The sequence below is a fragment of the Elgaria multicarinata genome, chromosome 2 (assembly GCF_023053635.1).
Source record: "Elgaria multicarinata webbii isolate HBS135686 ecotype San Diego chromosome 2, rElgMul1.1.pri, whole genome shotgun sequence".
Taxonomy (NCBI): Eukaryota; Metazoa; Chordata; class Lepidosauria; order Squamata; family Anguidae; genus Elgaria; species Elgaria multicarinata.
Window position 1 is genome coordinate 91,582,740 of NC_086172.1, and position 14,216 is coordinate 91,596,955.

Consider the following 14,216-nt stretch of genomic DNA (forward strand, 5'->3'; position numbering starts at 1 on the left):
ACTTCCCTCAGATGATCCAGTCATTTCCATCTTTAGGGCTTCCCTGGCTGCTCCTTCCCACAGCCACCCCTCCAGCCCCCTGAAAATGTAAGACACCCTGCTGAGTGGTGTGAGCTGTGATGTGCCTAGGGAGGGGGACGTCCAAAAATCAGGTGAAGAGAACTTCTGCAAGCAGAGCCTGTCCTGTTGCAGAAGGTTCCTTCTTCTCATGGAAGGCAGACCTTGGATCCAACCCCTGGGGTTATATCCTGCAATGGCCTGGACTCATTCACAGAATATTCAGATATTGTCTTCCTCCTCTTCTCCCATTTTTCTCCACCATTTATTCCATCTTTTTGCTTACTGTGGAAAGTCCATTAAGAAACAAAAAATGGAATAGGTGCATGATACTGTTTGACATAGCGCTAGGAGGCCTCCATTTGGAAGCACCCATAGTCTTGGATTCAATGGTGCTCTTGTGTAATGTGAAGGCAACGTACAAGATGACTCTTACCCAGATTTTCCCCAATTCCTCACTCTAGTTCCTAACACCCAAGTGTGGCTTTTCAGGGGGAGAAAAGAATGGGAACGCTCCACTGAGTAAGCAGAGTGCATCATCAAATGTGTCTTTGGTGCCAAGTCCTAGATTTAAATTCTCACTCAGCCAATAAAGCCCACTTATTGGGAGACCTTGAGTGTCACTCGGCCTAACTCACCTCATAAAGGTGTTTATCTTTAATTTATATTAGTATTTTAAGCCGCTTTTCCCTCAAAAAGTCTTCAAAGTGAGGAAGGGGAACAATAACCTAATGGATTCCACCCTGAATTTCTTAAACGAAGGGTAGGATTGGGCAGCAGCAGGCAGGGTGTGTGCGTGGAGACCACAGGCTGTCCTCTCAGTAACTTTCTGAATTGCTCCTGTGTCAGGAGAGATCTCCCCCTTTCTGACAATATCAAAAGGCAATCAGTGTGCAGGTAACAATTTCATAACTTTCCCATGACTGGGGACCATCTCTCCCATAAACTCTCAGAAATATTTTAAAAATAAGCTTTTATTTATTATTTCCCTCAATTAAATAGAAAATATAGAACCAACAGAAGTATTTAGATGAAAGTTCCCACCTGACGATAATGTGCAGAGCCCTGCACAAAACTCTGAAGGAGAGAAAAACATAGAAATCTCTGGCACAGTGAAAGGTGACCAAGGAGTGACAAATGCTTCACTATAGAATGTGACTCCTGTAATTCCTCAAGTCTTTTCACTTGAGGAATTCAGCTCTGCAAAATACCTTAGCAGCATTCCGCATCAAAGCTGCTATTCTGCAGGCAAGGAGGGAGATTGTATAACCATTCATGTCCCAGTCTCTGAGAAGGAGCCCTGTAGCTTCCATCCCAACTTAGCCTCGTTTCATCAAAGCTGCCGCATTAACTGTCCTACACAACAGATGGTGTGACAGGACATCTGGCAGCTGCTGCTGTGTCCCGTTAGGATCCAGCATCTCTGCATCCTTCTACCACCTCAGTAGCAGATGGACTGGAAAATAACGGATAGCATGGGAGTGTGTACGGCAGGTCTGTTGTGGCACGATCCACGTGGCTTTCGTGCAGAGGGAATGATCTCCAACGACAGTAGTTACAGGAAACAATACAGCTGTGGTAAGGAATTTACTTCGCTGTTTTAAAAATCTAAGTATGTTTTGAAACCCAACTCCCCCCTCATTTCAATGTATCTAATTTCAATTTTAAACACTTTTGTTCATAAGTAGCTGCAGTTACAAGGCCTTATCCAAATGCAACCCACAAATACATTTAAAATGTATGTATGCTGCATGTCGTCCTAAACACACACTAATTCTTCATGCTTTCAGCAATAAATATGAATGTGGCCTAGTTATTCCAGGCACGAAGGCATCAAAGTGAGGCACCTTTGCCTGGCCGTTTTACAGGTGTTTAAAGGACCACAGCTTGTGTGGGTCAAAGATTTGGCTGAGAGAACACATGCTGGGATTTGGTTTCCAACACAAAAAAAATGGTGGGATCAAGTGGGAGGATGGTAGAGGGAGGAGGGGCAGGGGAAATAAGCTACACACAGTAGCTTATTTGTCTAATTGTGTGGGGAGTACAGTAGCTTATAAGTTACTATGAGTAGCTTATAAACCATCATGCCTTATTATTATTATTATTATTATTATTATTATTATTATTTATTTATTTATTTATATAGCACCATCAATGTACATGGTGCTGTACAGAGTAAAACAGTAAATAGCAAGACTCTGCCGCATAGGCTTACATTCTAAAGTGATGTATGAACCTGCCTACTGAGTTCAATGCTGCTTGCTCTCAGGTAAGTATGTACAGAATTACAACCTTGAGTCACTACACTAGCTTCCACTACTCAATTATTCTTGCACTTGATAGATTAAGGAGATCATTTGAAATACTCTGCTGTCTACATAGAAAAGACTTACAACCTTTTAGTTCACTTATTTTAAAAACCATTAGCGATCTGCACCTGCACCATTCTTCCCCTGCCATGTTCCAATTTTGTTTTTTGGGGAAAAAAATCATTCATATCAAGAACACACTGAATGTTTCCCAAAGCCCAGCTTCCAGATTAAAACTAATGAAAGGGAAAGAGCCACAAGGAATACTGCCAGATCATATTAATGTCAGCTGGACCATTGTGAGTTGCTAAGCTGAGTGATGAGATCCCTGGCTTTTGCTCATTTTGTCTATTATGTCTCCATAGAGATAGCTTTCAAGCCCCTCCTGTGAAAGAGAAAAGATGTCTTCGCCTGGCCTCTTTTAGGGAGGGCAAGTAAATAATGTACTCATTCCCTGCCAGAGATGTCTTCTAGCCATTAAGAACTGGGTCAGAAAATGTGTCGCTTCAGCAGTTCATACTGTCAGATCATCTCCATATCAACATGATCTACTGCATACTCCTATTTTGCTGCTCATTACTTTTCCCTTCCTGAACAACAAAATCTAGACTGAAGTTCTGTTGTGTCATGGTTTTTATGCCAGTGCAGTAGATATAGTGCTGCATCTGGACTGAGAAGACCTGGATTCAAATCCTTTCTGACCCATATAGCTTAAGTCACTCACTATCTCTCAGTCTAGCCTCCCTCACAATGTTGTCATGAGGATGAAACGGGACACTTCTTCATGACACTTCTTCATGTTCCTTGCAGAAAAGTTGGAATCCAAATAGAAAGTGATCAGTTATTAGGTCTGGAAGGAAGTGTATAAAATAACCAACACAGAACCACTCATTCACACATAAACATGAAATGATTGGGAGAAATCCACCCCTTTCCCACTCAGTTAGATTGAAACGAGATGTGACTAGACTCGCTTGGTTATTTATGCGCCTGTGCTCCAATCATGTATAAAAGAGTATGTGTAACTAATATGTATATGAAAGAGACACATGCATGAGAGAGCTGAACCCTCCCACCCAACCTTACCCCCTCATGTACTTTTCTCCCAGCCCCACTCTAATCCAACAATGGAACCAATTACCTTGAGGGGTGGTGGGCTCTCCCTCACAGGAGGACTTCCAGCAGAGGCTGGATGACCATCTGTTGGGGATGCTCTTGCTCTGGGTTTCTTGAATCAAGCAGGGGGGTGATCTAGACAATTTTGAGCATAGGTTGTTGTTGAATCGTGGGTTGTTGTTGAATCATGGGTTGTTGTTACGTGTGAATCCTACATTATTTTATTTATTTATTTATTGCATTTAAATACCGCCCCATAGCCGAAGCTCTCTGGGCAGTTTACAAAAGTTAAAAACAGTAAATATTAAAAACAAATATGCAAAGTTTAAAAACATAAAAAGCATAAAAACAACAGTATCCTTATAAAAACAGCTATTCTGGGGTTCGTTAAAAACAAACAAACTCAGCATATGTTGCTAAATGCTGTTAAATGGCTGGGAGAAGAGAAAGGTCTTAACCTGGCACTGAAAAGATAACAATGTTGACACCAGGCGAGCCTTGTCAGGAAGATCATTCCATAATTGGGGGGGCCACCACTGAAAAGGCCCCATGGTTTAACTATGCGTTACTAATCATAAACAACCCAAGAAGAGAACCTGTGGTTGGTTGTTGGGTTGCTTGTTGTTAACAACCCATAATTAAACCATAGTGCAGGGTTTGCATATAACGACAAACAATTCAACATCGGCCCATGATTCAATGGTAACCCATACAAAACTTGAAATCTGAGTTGTTATGTTTGAACTAGATCTTTGATTCTAAGTTCAACTCCCTTCACTTGCATGCCTCTTTTGATGTAAAAACTAGACTACCATGCCCCCCTCCATGTTTCTTGAGTTATATGTGAATGCGAACAACAAATGTGGCTGTTCAAGTCATGTCGAATTTGGTCTTTAAATTCCATCTGTTCAGAGTGTGAAATTCTATTTTAAACTTAAGAAAAAAAGATGGCCACTGTCCAAAAACAAACATTTTGCTACTTCAGGTAACCAGGCAAGAGATGTGGGTGAGAACCAACTGGTTTAAAACACTGGGTTTTTTTTATTTTTATAATCACTGAAGTGAAATAAGTAGCATTGGAATTAACTATCAAGGTGGGCGATATCTATGGTCCAGATATGATTGGACTACAACTCCCATCAGTCCTGTCTACAGATCATGCTGGTGTCCAACCACATCTGGAAAGCCATAGGTTCTCCAACCCTGATCCAGACATTACCCAGACATATTGTAAATGGGCAAGGAACTTTATTGATAAATTTCATTTCTGGACAACATTAGAAATAATTATTCTCTTCTGGGAAGCCAGCTATGAGAGATTTATCTGGAGGTTGGGTGCTCCATTTTGACAGACCCCTCCAATGCCTGTGAAGAAAATGATAGCAGCTGTACTAGAACATACAGAGTCCCCTGTGACAGGTTGATCAGCACTGCATTAATTTAGACTGAGAATGTTTCTCACAGTCTCTTTGCTGTCAGTCTGCAGATTCACTACTTTTAGCAATGGACCAGATTCAAGTGCAGTTAAGCACTGCTCCTTTAGAGCACCATGGCTGATGCTAATCTCCAAACTTGTCAGGAGGTGGTATGAAGCCCTTCTTATTAATCACAGCTGGTGGCAAATGCTGTTGACTTATGTCCCAGGGCAGAGCATCATCATCATTATTATTTTTACTATATTAGGGAAATTACTTACAAATAGAAACTGTAGGAACTTTCAGCAGTAATATCATTAATGTGCACAGAAGCCCTCATAATGTTAAAGGTTCTATTGTGCTAGAGACATATAAATACAATGGCAATTGGTTTTTCTTATGGATTCCAGTGTAATTAGGCAGGACAGATGGAGGAAGGAAATGTCATTTTACATCCAGAGAACTGAGTTGTTAAGAAATTAAAGGGCATATCCAGGATGTTAAAATTAATGATGATAGCCTTTGTATTGAAACAGGCACCTTTTTCTGGATCATAAAAGTTACATCCTTAGGATGGACTGTTTTGTTCCATTAAAAATGTCCACTGTCCATGTTTTATTGCTAGATATTCATAGTTCTTAGGTTTTGAGGTGATCCTCCTCAGGGAGTTACTGTAAAGTGCCATGGGCCTCAAAACTGTGGTCACAAGATAAACCGAGGGAACAGGACTCCCCTGCCCCAATCATGAGGAAGGTTGGTGTGGAAATTTCAAATGTACCACTGTCCTCTGAGCCAACAGCTGGGAACGCCAATCACTATACCCCAGAAAGAGTCTCTACCCCTCCACCCCAGAGCTGCTAACATTTTACAGTATGCAACTTCCTTTTTACTGTTAAATAAAGCTGCCATTTCTATACCTGACCTTCACTTGCTGAATATACAGACTGCGTTCTTTTATCCTTTCTGAGTTTGTTGAGTCAAACATTACAAGTGACCACACCCATCCACAGCCCACAGACTCGTCATTCTTACCAAGTTCCTTATATGCTCCACCTTGTAAATCCCTGGATTAGAGTGACCCACACTTCCTTACACCCCAGACAGCTCCATATCAGATGCGGCATGCCCCGGGCCTTGACTGTCTGAGCTTCTGCATCCATTCCTCCTCCCAGCATCATACGGCCATATGTAGGGGTGAATAGGACAATCCACCACCTATTCCCATTCAGTCGTAGCAGAGAGAATGCCCCCCCCCCAACCAGGTGCATTTGCTCCAATGCACAGCGTGCAGCTTCTGATTGCCATACATGGTCTTCTCTTGTTCAATAGTCTGTTGCCAGAGGAGGACCATTGCCTTGCTCTGTGCCCAACCAGCCCCAATGGGCATCAACTGCCACTGGCTATGTGGCCCTTCTTTTCCCTTCCCTATCTGTCCCCTTCGCACAAGCTCCATGTGACTGTTGCCTGCTCAACTTCAAACATGGTCTTACAATAATTATGCCCAACAAAGCTCCAACAGTTGCCTTCTTGACCCAGAGAGAATCTTTGGGGTATGCACTCAAGGTTTTAACTAACAGTACATTGATTATAAGAACTGCTTCCAGAAAGATGAACTTGTTGAAAACTTGTATTTACACAGATTTCCCCCTTCCCCTTAAATTTCAGTATCGTATTCTACCAAACTTAGACACCAGGCAGCTGTCAAACAGCACTGCCGCCTGCAAAGAGCCTGTTGGTTCTGCCTCAAAGGACACTTGATGCAAGTTGTCAAATTCAGCATGGCACTTACCTTCACAGCCCAAATGGACTGATCCAGAGGATGAAAGAGTTTGAAGCAGAAGCCGTCTTTTTTGGAAGGTCTTTCGATCAGCTCGCAAGAATGAAGCAAGATGGTCCCCACCCACTGCCCAACCTTTGGTGTTTTATAGATCAGCAACACTCCAGGTTTCAGCACACACCACAACTTGGTCCAGCTTTTCAAAGTTCCACGAATCTGAAGAACAAGAATAAGAAGGGATTTCTCCTCTCTCCGCTAAAATAAAGTTGCTCCTATCCGGGGAAACAGTTTTAAAAAGCACTTTTTTTCTTTCTTTTTTACTAACAGGGTCAGATTGCAGTACCTTTTTTTCTGAAAGCAAACTCACTTTTCCCAAGTGTCTTGCTGTACTACTCCAGATAAAGTAACTAGGGGCTGAAGTCAAACTCCCAGCAGAATTGTCTGTGAAGAAAGGGACTGATTCTCTCCAAATAGCAAATTAAGAGGAGGCAATTTTCCTTTTGCCCTAAGATCCCATTGTTGCTCCTATATCCTGAGTCAGCTTTACATTTAAACAGCACTCCCCTAGGGTGCCCATGGCCTCTCGCCTCCAAAAGGCAATGCATGCTGAAGTACCTTCATTTGTACATCTCTAGGGTCTGAAGAAAAATATGTCTGCTGCTCCATCTGTGTGGTTTTTTTCCACACTGCAGCCTTGTTAGTGTTTTAGTGCCTTCATAGAAAGGTTCCAGAAGGCCTCAAAGGAGTTTAACCTGTGTTTGTCTTATGTATCTGTCGTGGCTTCAATGGGATAAGTTGTTTGGTTCCACCCCACAGAGTCAGCAGAGACTTCAGTAGCTGGCTCCTGGTAACAGAGCTGATCATCAGGGATCAGAAAGCGAGTTTGCGGCTGCATTACTGCGCAAAGGTTTGGTTGTGCAGAGTGCTGGATGAGGCTGCAAGTTAGTGGGAAGTTAGTGCAAGTTACGGAAAAGACCCAAAGGTTCAGCAATAAGTCCATGCTCTTTGTGTATAAAAACACAAGGCCACCAGATTCCATCCCTGGCATCCCCCACATGAAGGAGGCTTGGGCGGTAAGGCTAGAGAATTATTTCTGCCTGTAACCTTTAGACCTCCTGGGATAGATGTACTAGTGATCTGCTGGTGTAAGACATCTCTTTTGCTTTCCCTTAAAAATACCCATCCTCTTTAAATTAGCAACATAAATAATGCATTTCTATAAATGTCACAATTAAAATTTCTGTGGTTTTCAGACAGCGGAGCGCTTTTTCTTTTTTCTTTTTTTTGAACCAGGAAAGGGGTAATTAAGTCATGCCACAAGGCATTCTGAAACAAAGAGGCCTTTTGATAAAGCCAGAAAGGATGCTATCACTCTTCCCAACCATTTCCTTTTCTTCCCTTAGCCTAAATTTTATCACCTGCTCTGCCACATACAAGCCTCAGATATTACTGCGGCCTCAGAATACATTACTTCAGTCTTCAGTTTTCGTTTCCCAAATAGTGCTATTTTTATGCGGCAGACAACCTTTGGAAAGAAGGCAGCTGATGGATTATGAATGTACAGCCCTAAAAGCTGCCGGATATTCTCATCCAAGTATTCCTAAAATGATAGTTTCCACTGAATTACCTTGAGCCAATCTGCCATAATGACCACACTGGGATCTTTCAAAGCACTGAAGAGTTGCTTGGTGGCTCTTTTCTTCTCCTGCCTGTAATTTTTCTTCTGCACCTGTTATACCATAGAGATGAAACAGCATTCATGAGCACATTTTTTTCCTTTTTCTCCTGCGCCAGCAGAAAGAGGGAGAAAAAACTGAGAGGGGAAGAAGAAACGGTACCGCTCATTTAAAACAGGAACCAGCACTGTAGAGAACTGACGGAAGTTTATGCAGCACCCAGTGCAACAGCAATGAGCTTTCATTTTTGGTTAAAATTCTATTGATTTTGGCCTCTTACCCAGTGCAATTTCACTGCTACTCTGAGCCAATCTTTTTTTCTTTCTCTCTCAAAGAGTCAACATAGCACAGTAGTTAAAAGTGCCAAACTAGGAACAGGGAGACCCAGGTTCAGTTCCCCACTTAGCCATTGTGAGGTGGGTGGCCTTGTGCCAGTCATTCTCTTACCCTAACCTACCCGACAGGGTTGTTGTGTGGCTAAACATAGGGGGGACAATTTAGGCTGCCCTGAGCTTCTCAGATGAAGGGCAGGATAAAATAATAAAACTAGAATCATTATTATACAATAATGTTAGGAAGGCAATCTAAATGTTTTGAATTAAAAGAATGAAGTAGAAATTCAGACCTGGGAATATTTTCCATTTGAATACCTATCAAGCAAGACTAATGAATGCTTATATTAGTCAACAGCACCATTACTACTATGTTTTCAAATCTCCAGCGTTAGCAGCTTACTGTGATCAAGAAGCCATGACAAATTTTATTTTTGTAAACCACCCGGAGAGCTTCGGCTATTGGGCAGTATAAAAATGCAATAAAGAAATAAATGTATTTGTATATGTAGCCTTCATCAACCTGGAGCCTTCCAGATGTTTTGTACTTCAAATGCCATCTGCCCCAATGGCCAGGAATTCTGGGAGTTATAATCCAAAACATCTGGAAGGCACCAGGTTGGGAAAGGCTGATCTAGCCTCACTGGATTTCCACAACTGCCCTTAACTGGATGGGGTTCATGTCCCTGTGGACAGCATTGCACACCCACAACTGGCCTTGGGCTATGAGAGCTCCTCACCCTGGGGTCAGTGCTTTTAAAACAGAGGGAGAGTTCAAAAATGACATGTGATGCAGGGCAAACCAAAAACTAAAGATTCCAGGCAGAAGATTCCAGGTCCAATCTCTGGCACCTCCATTTCATGGCTGGAAAAGACGACTTCCCAAAACTCTGGAAAGCAGCTCCCAGATGGGCTAAGCTTTACTGAGCTAGCTGGCTTGGTGATTAGACCCACTACAAGAGGAGTGGAGTAAAGATGACCTCATCCAGCCAGCTCTCTGCCGGCCAAATGACATTAGTGGGTGGAGGCCATGCCCCCCAGAGGTCATATGGTACCCAGCTGAACCAATGGCTGGAGTACCTCCAGCCGATGCTTCTGCCAGTTACCTGGCTTCGTTGCGCATAGGCTTTCCCTGGCCTTGTACTGACTGCAAGGCAATCTCCTATACACTGGTCTTTTTATTCAATTTAGGGAATTTGATTGAGGGCAATGCTAAGGACATTTGGAAGACATGCAGTTAAATGTGAAGTCATTCTGATTATCTGAGGCCCTTGGGGGATCGTAACAAAATTTTAGCATAGGTTATTTTATTTGGGAACATTGCATGGTACGCAAGGACATTTTCTGGCAAGAAAAGGAATAGAGGAGCATTTTATGAAATGGTGTGCATGGCAGTGTCACCTGCCTGTGGCAACTTGAGATCAGGAAGGCATTCATCCCCTCTTCTTCCAATGGCTTGACTACTTAATGAACCTGTAGGATGAGTGAGAACTGCTTTTCTCTGTTTGACTGAACTTGCTTGTCAATGTGGAGTGATTTGCTTTGAGAGACCTTTCGTGTGGGTGGGCAGGTGGGTGGATGGGTATGTCTGCTAAATATTTATTGCATTACCATCGCTGCAATCAGATCCTTAATTTGTAGAGAGGGGAATTTAATGAGTAATCTGCAATTCATTTTTAAAGTGGTTCCTTTGCAATTCTTGCCTGTGAAAGTGGATGGCAACAGTCCCTGTGAAGACAGGGAAAGTAGTCTCCATATTTGTAATGTTAATAATGCAATGCAACTGAGACATTTGTGCCAACTGGATCTATGCATGTCTACTCAGCTTCACTGAGTTCAACAGGCAAACTCAAGCATGTATAAGGATTGTAGCCTCAATTTAAATGTATTAGTATGTCTCATCTGGGTTTTTAAGGATCATATTTTAAAACAATTATACAGTATAATGCCTTCTCTAGGCTGAGTTGACTGGGGAGGGCTGACCCCATCCCAGATCTCTGGCTATGGGCTGTATTAGCCCTCTCCAGCCTGGTGTCCTCCAGATGTTTTGCATTTCATATTCTGTCTGCCCCAGCCAACATGGCCAAATGGTCAGGAATTCTGGGAGTTGTCGTTCAAAGCATCCAGAGAGCATCAGGCTGTTAATGTTGATAATGTTGTGCTTTAATTAAGTAGTACAGGTCTTGGCCATGCTGAATTCCATGGGAAAGCATTTCCCATTTTCTCAAATAAGGTTAGCCTGGAAAAATCCAGCTTCAGTCTGCTACCATTTTGTTTCATGTATCCCCCACAATTGCTGCCAACTACAATGTTCATAATACCCTGCATGTGTAATATTTGTGATGTGGAGATTACTGTGAGATCTCAAAAACAAAAAAGAGATTTAAATTATTTTATGAGTGGAAAGGAGTTTATCCTTTGCATGTGGATTCTTGTATTTTTATTAATTTAAAGCAAGTCAATCGGGGGGAGTGGGGAAGAGCAATGTTAAATCTCAACCTGCCAAAATACTGCAGAGTCATGAACTTGGTCTAAGGGAAATCAGAACAGCTTTCCAAACAACTAGGGTGCTTCCAGATAAGACTTTGATGGTACCCACACCCTGCTTCACTCACAGAAGTTTCCAGGGCTGGGCTGGTTCCCCCCCCCCCACACACACACAATGACATCTTCTACTTATGACCCTCTCATATATTTGTGTCCATCTTTTTCTTAATGCAGAAAATCCTTTAAGGAGAAAAAGACAGAAGAGTTCACAATTGCTTCTAATTGCTAGTGCCAGAAGCCCCTAAGATGAATCTTCTTCCACCTACCTTCAATGTTTCTTTCTTGTTGTTTTTGCCAGTAGGAGATACACACTCTTTATCAGAGCCATTGCAAAATTTGAACTCCGTCTAAAATGAAAGAAATTGGAATGGGTTAAGACAAAAATAAAATGCAAGGGGGAAAAGGCAATAAGCAATCATCAATTAGAGAAAAGGCAATACTGAAGAAATGCCTTAATTTCAAGATGAATTCATTTCTCTATCACACAAAACGACTGTCTGCAGCAAGGCAAGGATAGTTAGACAACAGGAGAAGAGGCAGAAGAAGTCATGTCTACCTGTCAGAAACCAGACTACCATTAGTGACATGGGGCACTGACCTGGAGGAAGACGGGCCAGCTGAATCAGTAGCACTACCTACAGGCACACCAGTTCTGGGCCCTGCAAGTACTAATCTTCCAAACCTGAAATCCCTAAACCAGGAATGCCCCTCAGAATGGCAGCCCCAAGCTGAATCTCATAGAGAGCAACTTGTGGCTCTCCAGATGTTTTGGCCTACAACTCCCATCATCCCTCACCAATGGTTAAGCTGGCTAGCACTGATTGAAGTTGTAGGCCCAAACATCTGCAAGGCCACAAGTTGTCCACCCACCCCAGCCAGAGAGTAACCAGCATCCTTGCCCCCAAAGGCCTTGCATGTCAAATCTACTTCAACCCCCTGCCTGACCTGCTTCCTGCTCTATGGTGGCTTCATCCTTCCCAAGACTCTACTTTGCTTGTGCTTAAATTGGGGGGATTTAATGATACAGCAACACAAATCTTTGGCTCATTGTTTAGGAACACCACACAGAGCACAACTGTACATTGATGCCCCTACCCCCAGTGCCACAAGAGCTAACCAATTTGCACCACTGTAAGACACACAACATTATTTGCTTTTTCTGTGCTTTTATTGCAAATATCTGCAGTTTGTGTTTTAATTTATTGTATACCACTCCAATCCCTCTCTATGGGGAGTGGTTTATAAATTATATAATCAATCAAAACCTTCACGCCAAACAATAAACAGGCTTTGGGGGATTTGGATGGCGTGTTATAATATGTTTTTTTAAATGATACACAAATTGGGACGAAAACTCTGAAGGACTTTGAACACAGGCAGCAATGCAGTTTCATGTAAGTCAAATTGATATTAACAAAAGAAAAAATGTACATGGCTATCACAACCTCTTTTGGCTCAGTTCATCTGGCAATGGGCTTCTACAGACAGTGGCTTTTATAGCTCTGTTTTAAATGAAACAAAGGCTCACTTTCTATTCTTCCAATCTGGTTTATGTCTGGTACAAACATAACTCAACAGCTCCCAGGAGCCATGCGTTTGAAATATGTTTGCAAACTAGGGTTTCAAGGGAATCAGATGTGTGTTAACCATGGTTTGCACTTGTAGCACGTAACCATTGCTAACTCTGAGTGAATGAAAGGAAGAGAAATTGATCCAAAGAAGGGAAGAGAGAGTGTACATGCTCATAGCCTGGTCCCAATCTCTTAACCATGGATAAGGGGGATCACTAATATCACATCTAAACTGAGCCTTAAAGACACCTGTATCCTGGTTAAGCCACCTACTGCAGTTCAATGCGTTCTCAAAGCTGGTTCAGATGTAATGGAAAGCCATGGTCAGCTTTGGGGCTTGTGTGCTCCTCTTCTTCTCCTTTCTTGTGCAGCCATGAGGCGAAGGGAAGCATTCACTTCCAGTTTTAAACATAGAACAGATTCCCATTATGCCCAAATTGGGAGGTTTTTTTAAACTGTGGTTTGTTAGAACAAACCAGGATTAAACGGTGGTTTCAGATTGTGGCTTGTTCCAAAAAACACAGTTCTCCAGAGTTCTGATCTCCTCCTCACAGCTGCACAAGGGATAGAGAGAGAGAGAGCATGTATACAGGCTCATTCACATAGTGGGACACTAAAGGATCCCATTATGTCTGAACCAGGCCTTAAATTTAAAAAGGATGAAAGCAAGCTAATAAATTTATTACCTTTTGGGATAAAAACAGCAACAACCTCAATCCAAATATCTGTGCATACACAAACTTGGGCTGAGATAAAATATCAAGGAGAAATCATGCTTTGGCAATAGTAAATGTCCCTAGAATGTTTGAACTCTGAACACAGTACTCAGGGAACACAACAAACATTTTGTTCCTGATCACACACCCGCCTGGTTTCTCTCCGTATCAGAGGTCTCTGCCAATTGTGTCTGGGCTCAACTCCTTTGACTGCTGGATATATAGCAAGCAGTGGGGCCAACACATTCCCTTGGTGAAGATGGCTATCATTAACTCAGGAAGGTTAAAAAGCACATCCACACCACACTGCAGTTCTTACTGACATTTGTATCCTCCTCCCCAGATTTACTCTAGGAGGAAGGGCAGCAGCAGGACAGACAGACTGGAGATTTTATTCTGCCTCAGCTCCTACTTCTCTTTCTCTCAGAAAGACCGGCAGCAAGTGACCAAATGTCCTTGGTTAACTACTCTGAACATTTGCAAAACAAAAGGACAAAAGCAGATTAAATACACAGTACAAAATTCTATGCCGAGGTCAGGCCATTGAATAAAGCTTGCTTGGCAACACCAACCCATGACTGAAAGCTGAAGCAAGATTGCTGAAAGCAGAAGCAAGATTGCTGGTTGCAGAAAGCTTGACATGTGTTTGTGGCTTCAAGGCATTCCAAAATAGGCAGTTGCCCACTTCATACTTGAAATT

The 14,216-nt window shown here is 42.4% G+C and overlaps 1 protein-coding gene across 2 annotated transcripts in view; it reads right to left on the reverse strand.

Moving 5' to 3' along the window:
• OSBPL5 (oxysterol binding protein like 5) overlaps positions 1–14,216 on the reverse strand; it is a 188,217-nt gene that overhangs the window by 37,428 nt on the left and 136,573 nt on the right. For both annotated transcript variants that reach the window (XM_063117173.1, XM_063117174.1), the window contains exons 4-6: positions 11,496–11,576; positions 8,302–8,403; positions 6,687–6,890 (exon numbers count right to left, since the gene is read on the reverse strand). In XM_063117173.1, coding sequence (XP_062973243.1) covers positions 6,687–6,890; positions 8,302–8,403; positions 11,496–11,576 — 387 coding nt within the window. The remainder of the gene's footprint in view (positions 1–6,686; positions 6,891–8,301; positions 8,404–11,495; positions 11,577–14,216) is intronic.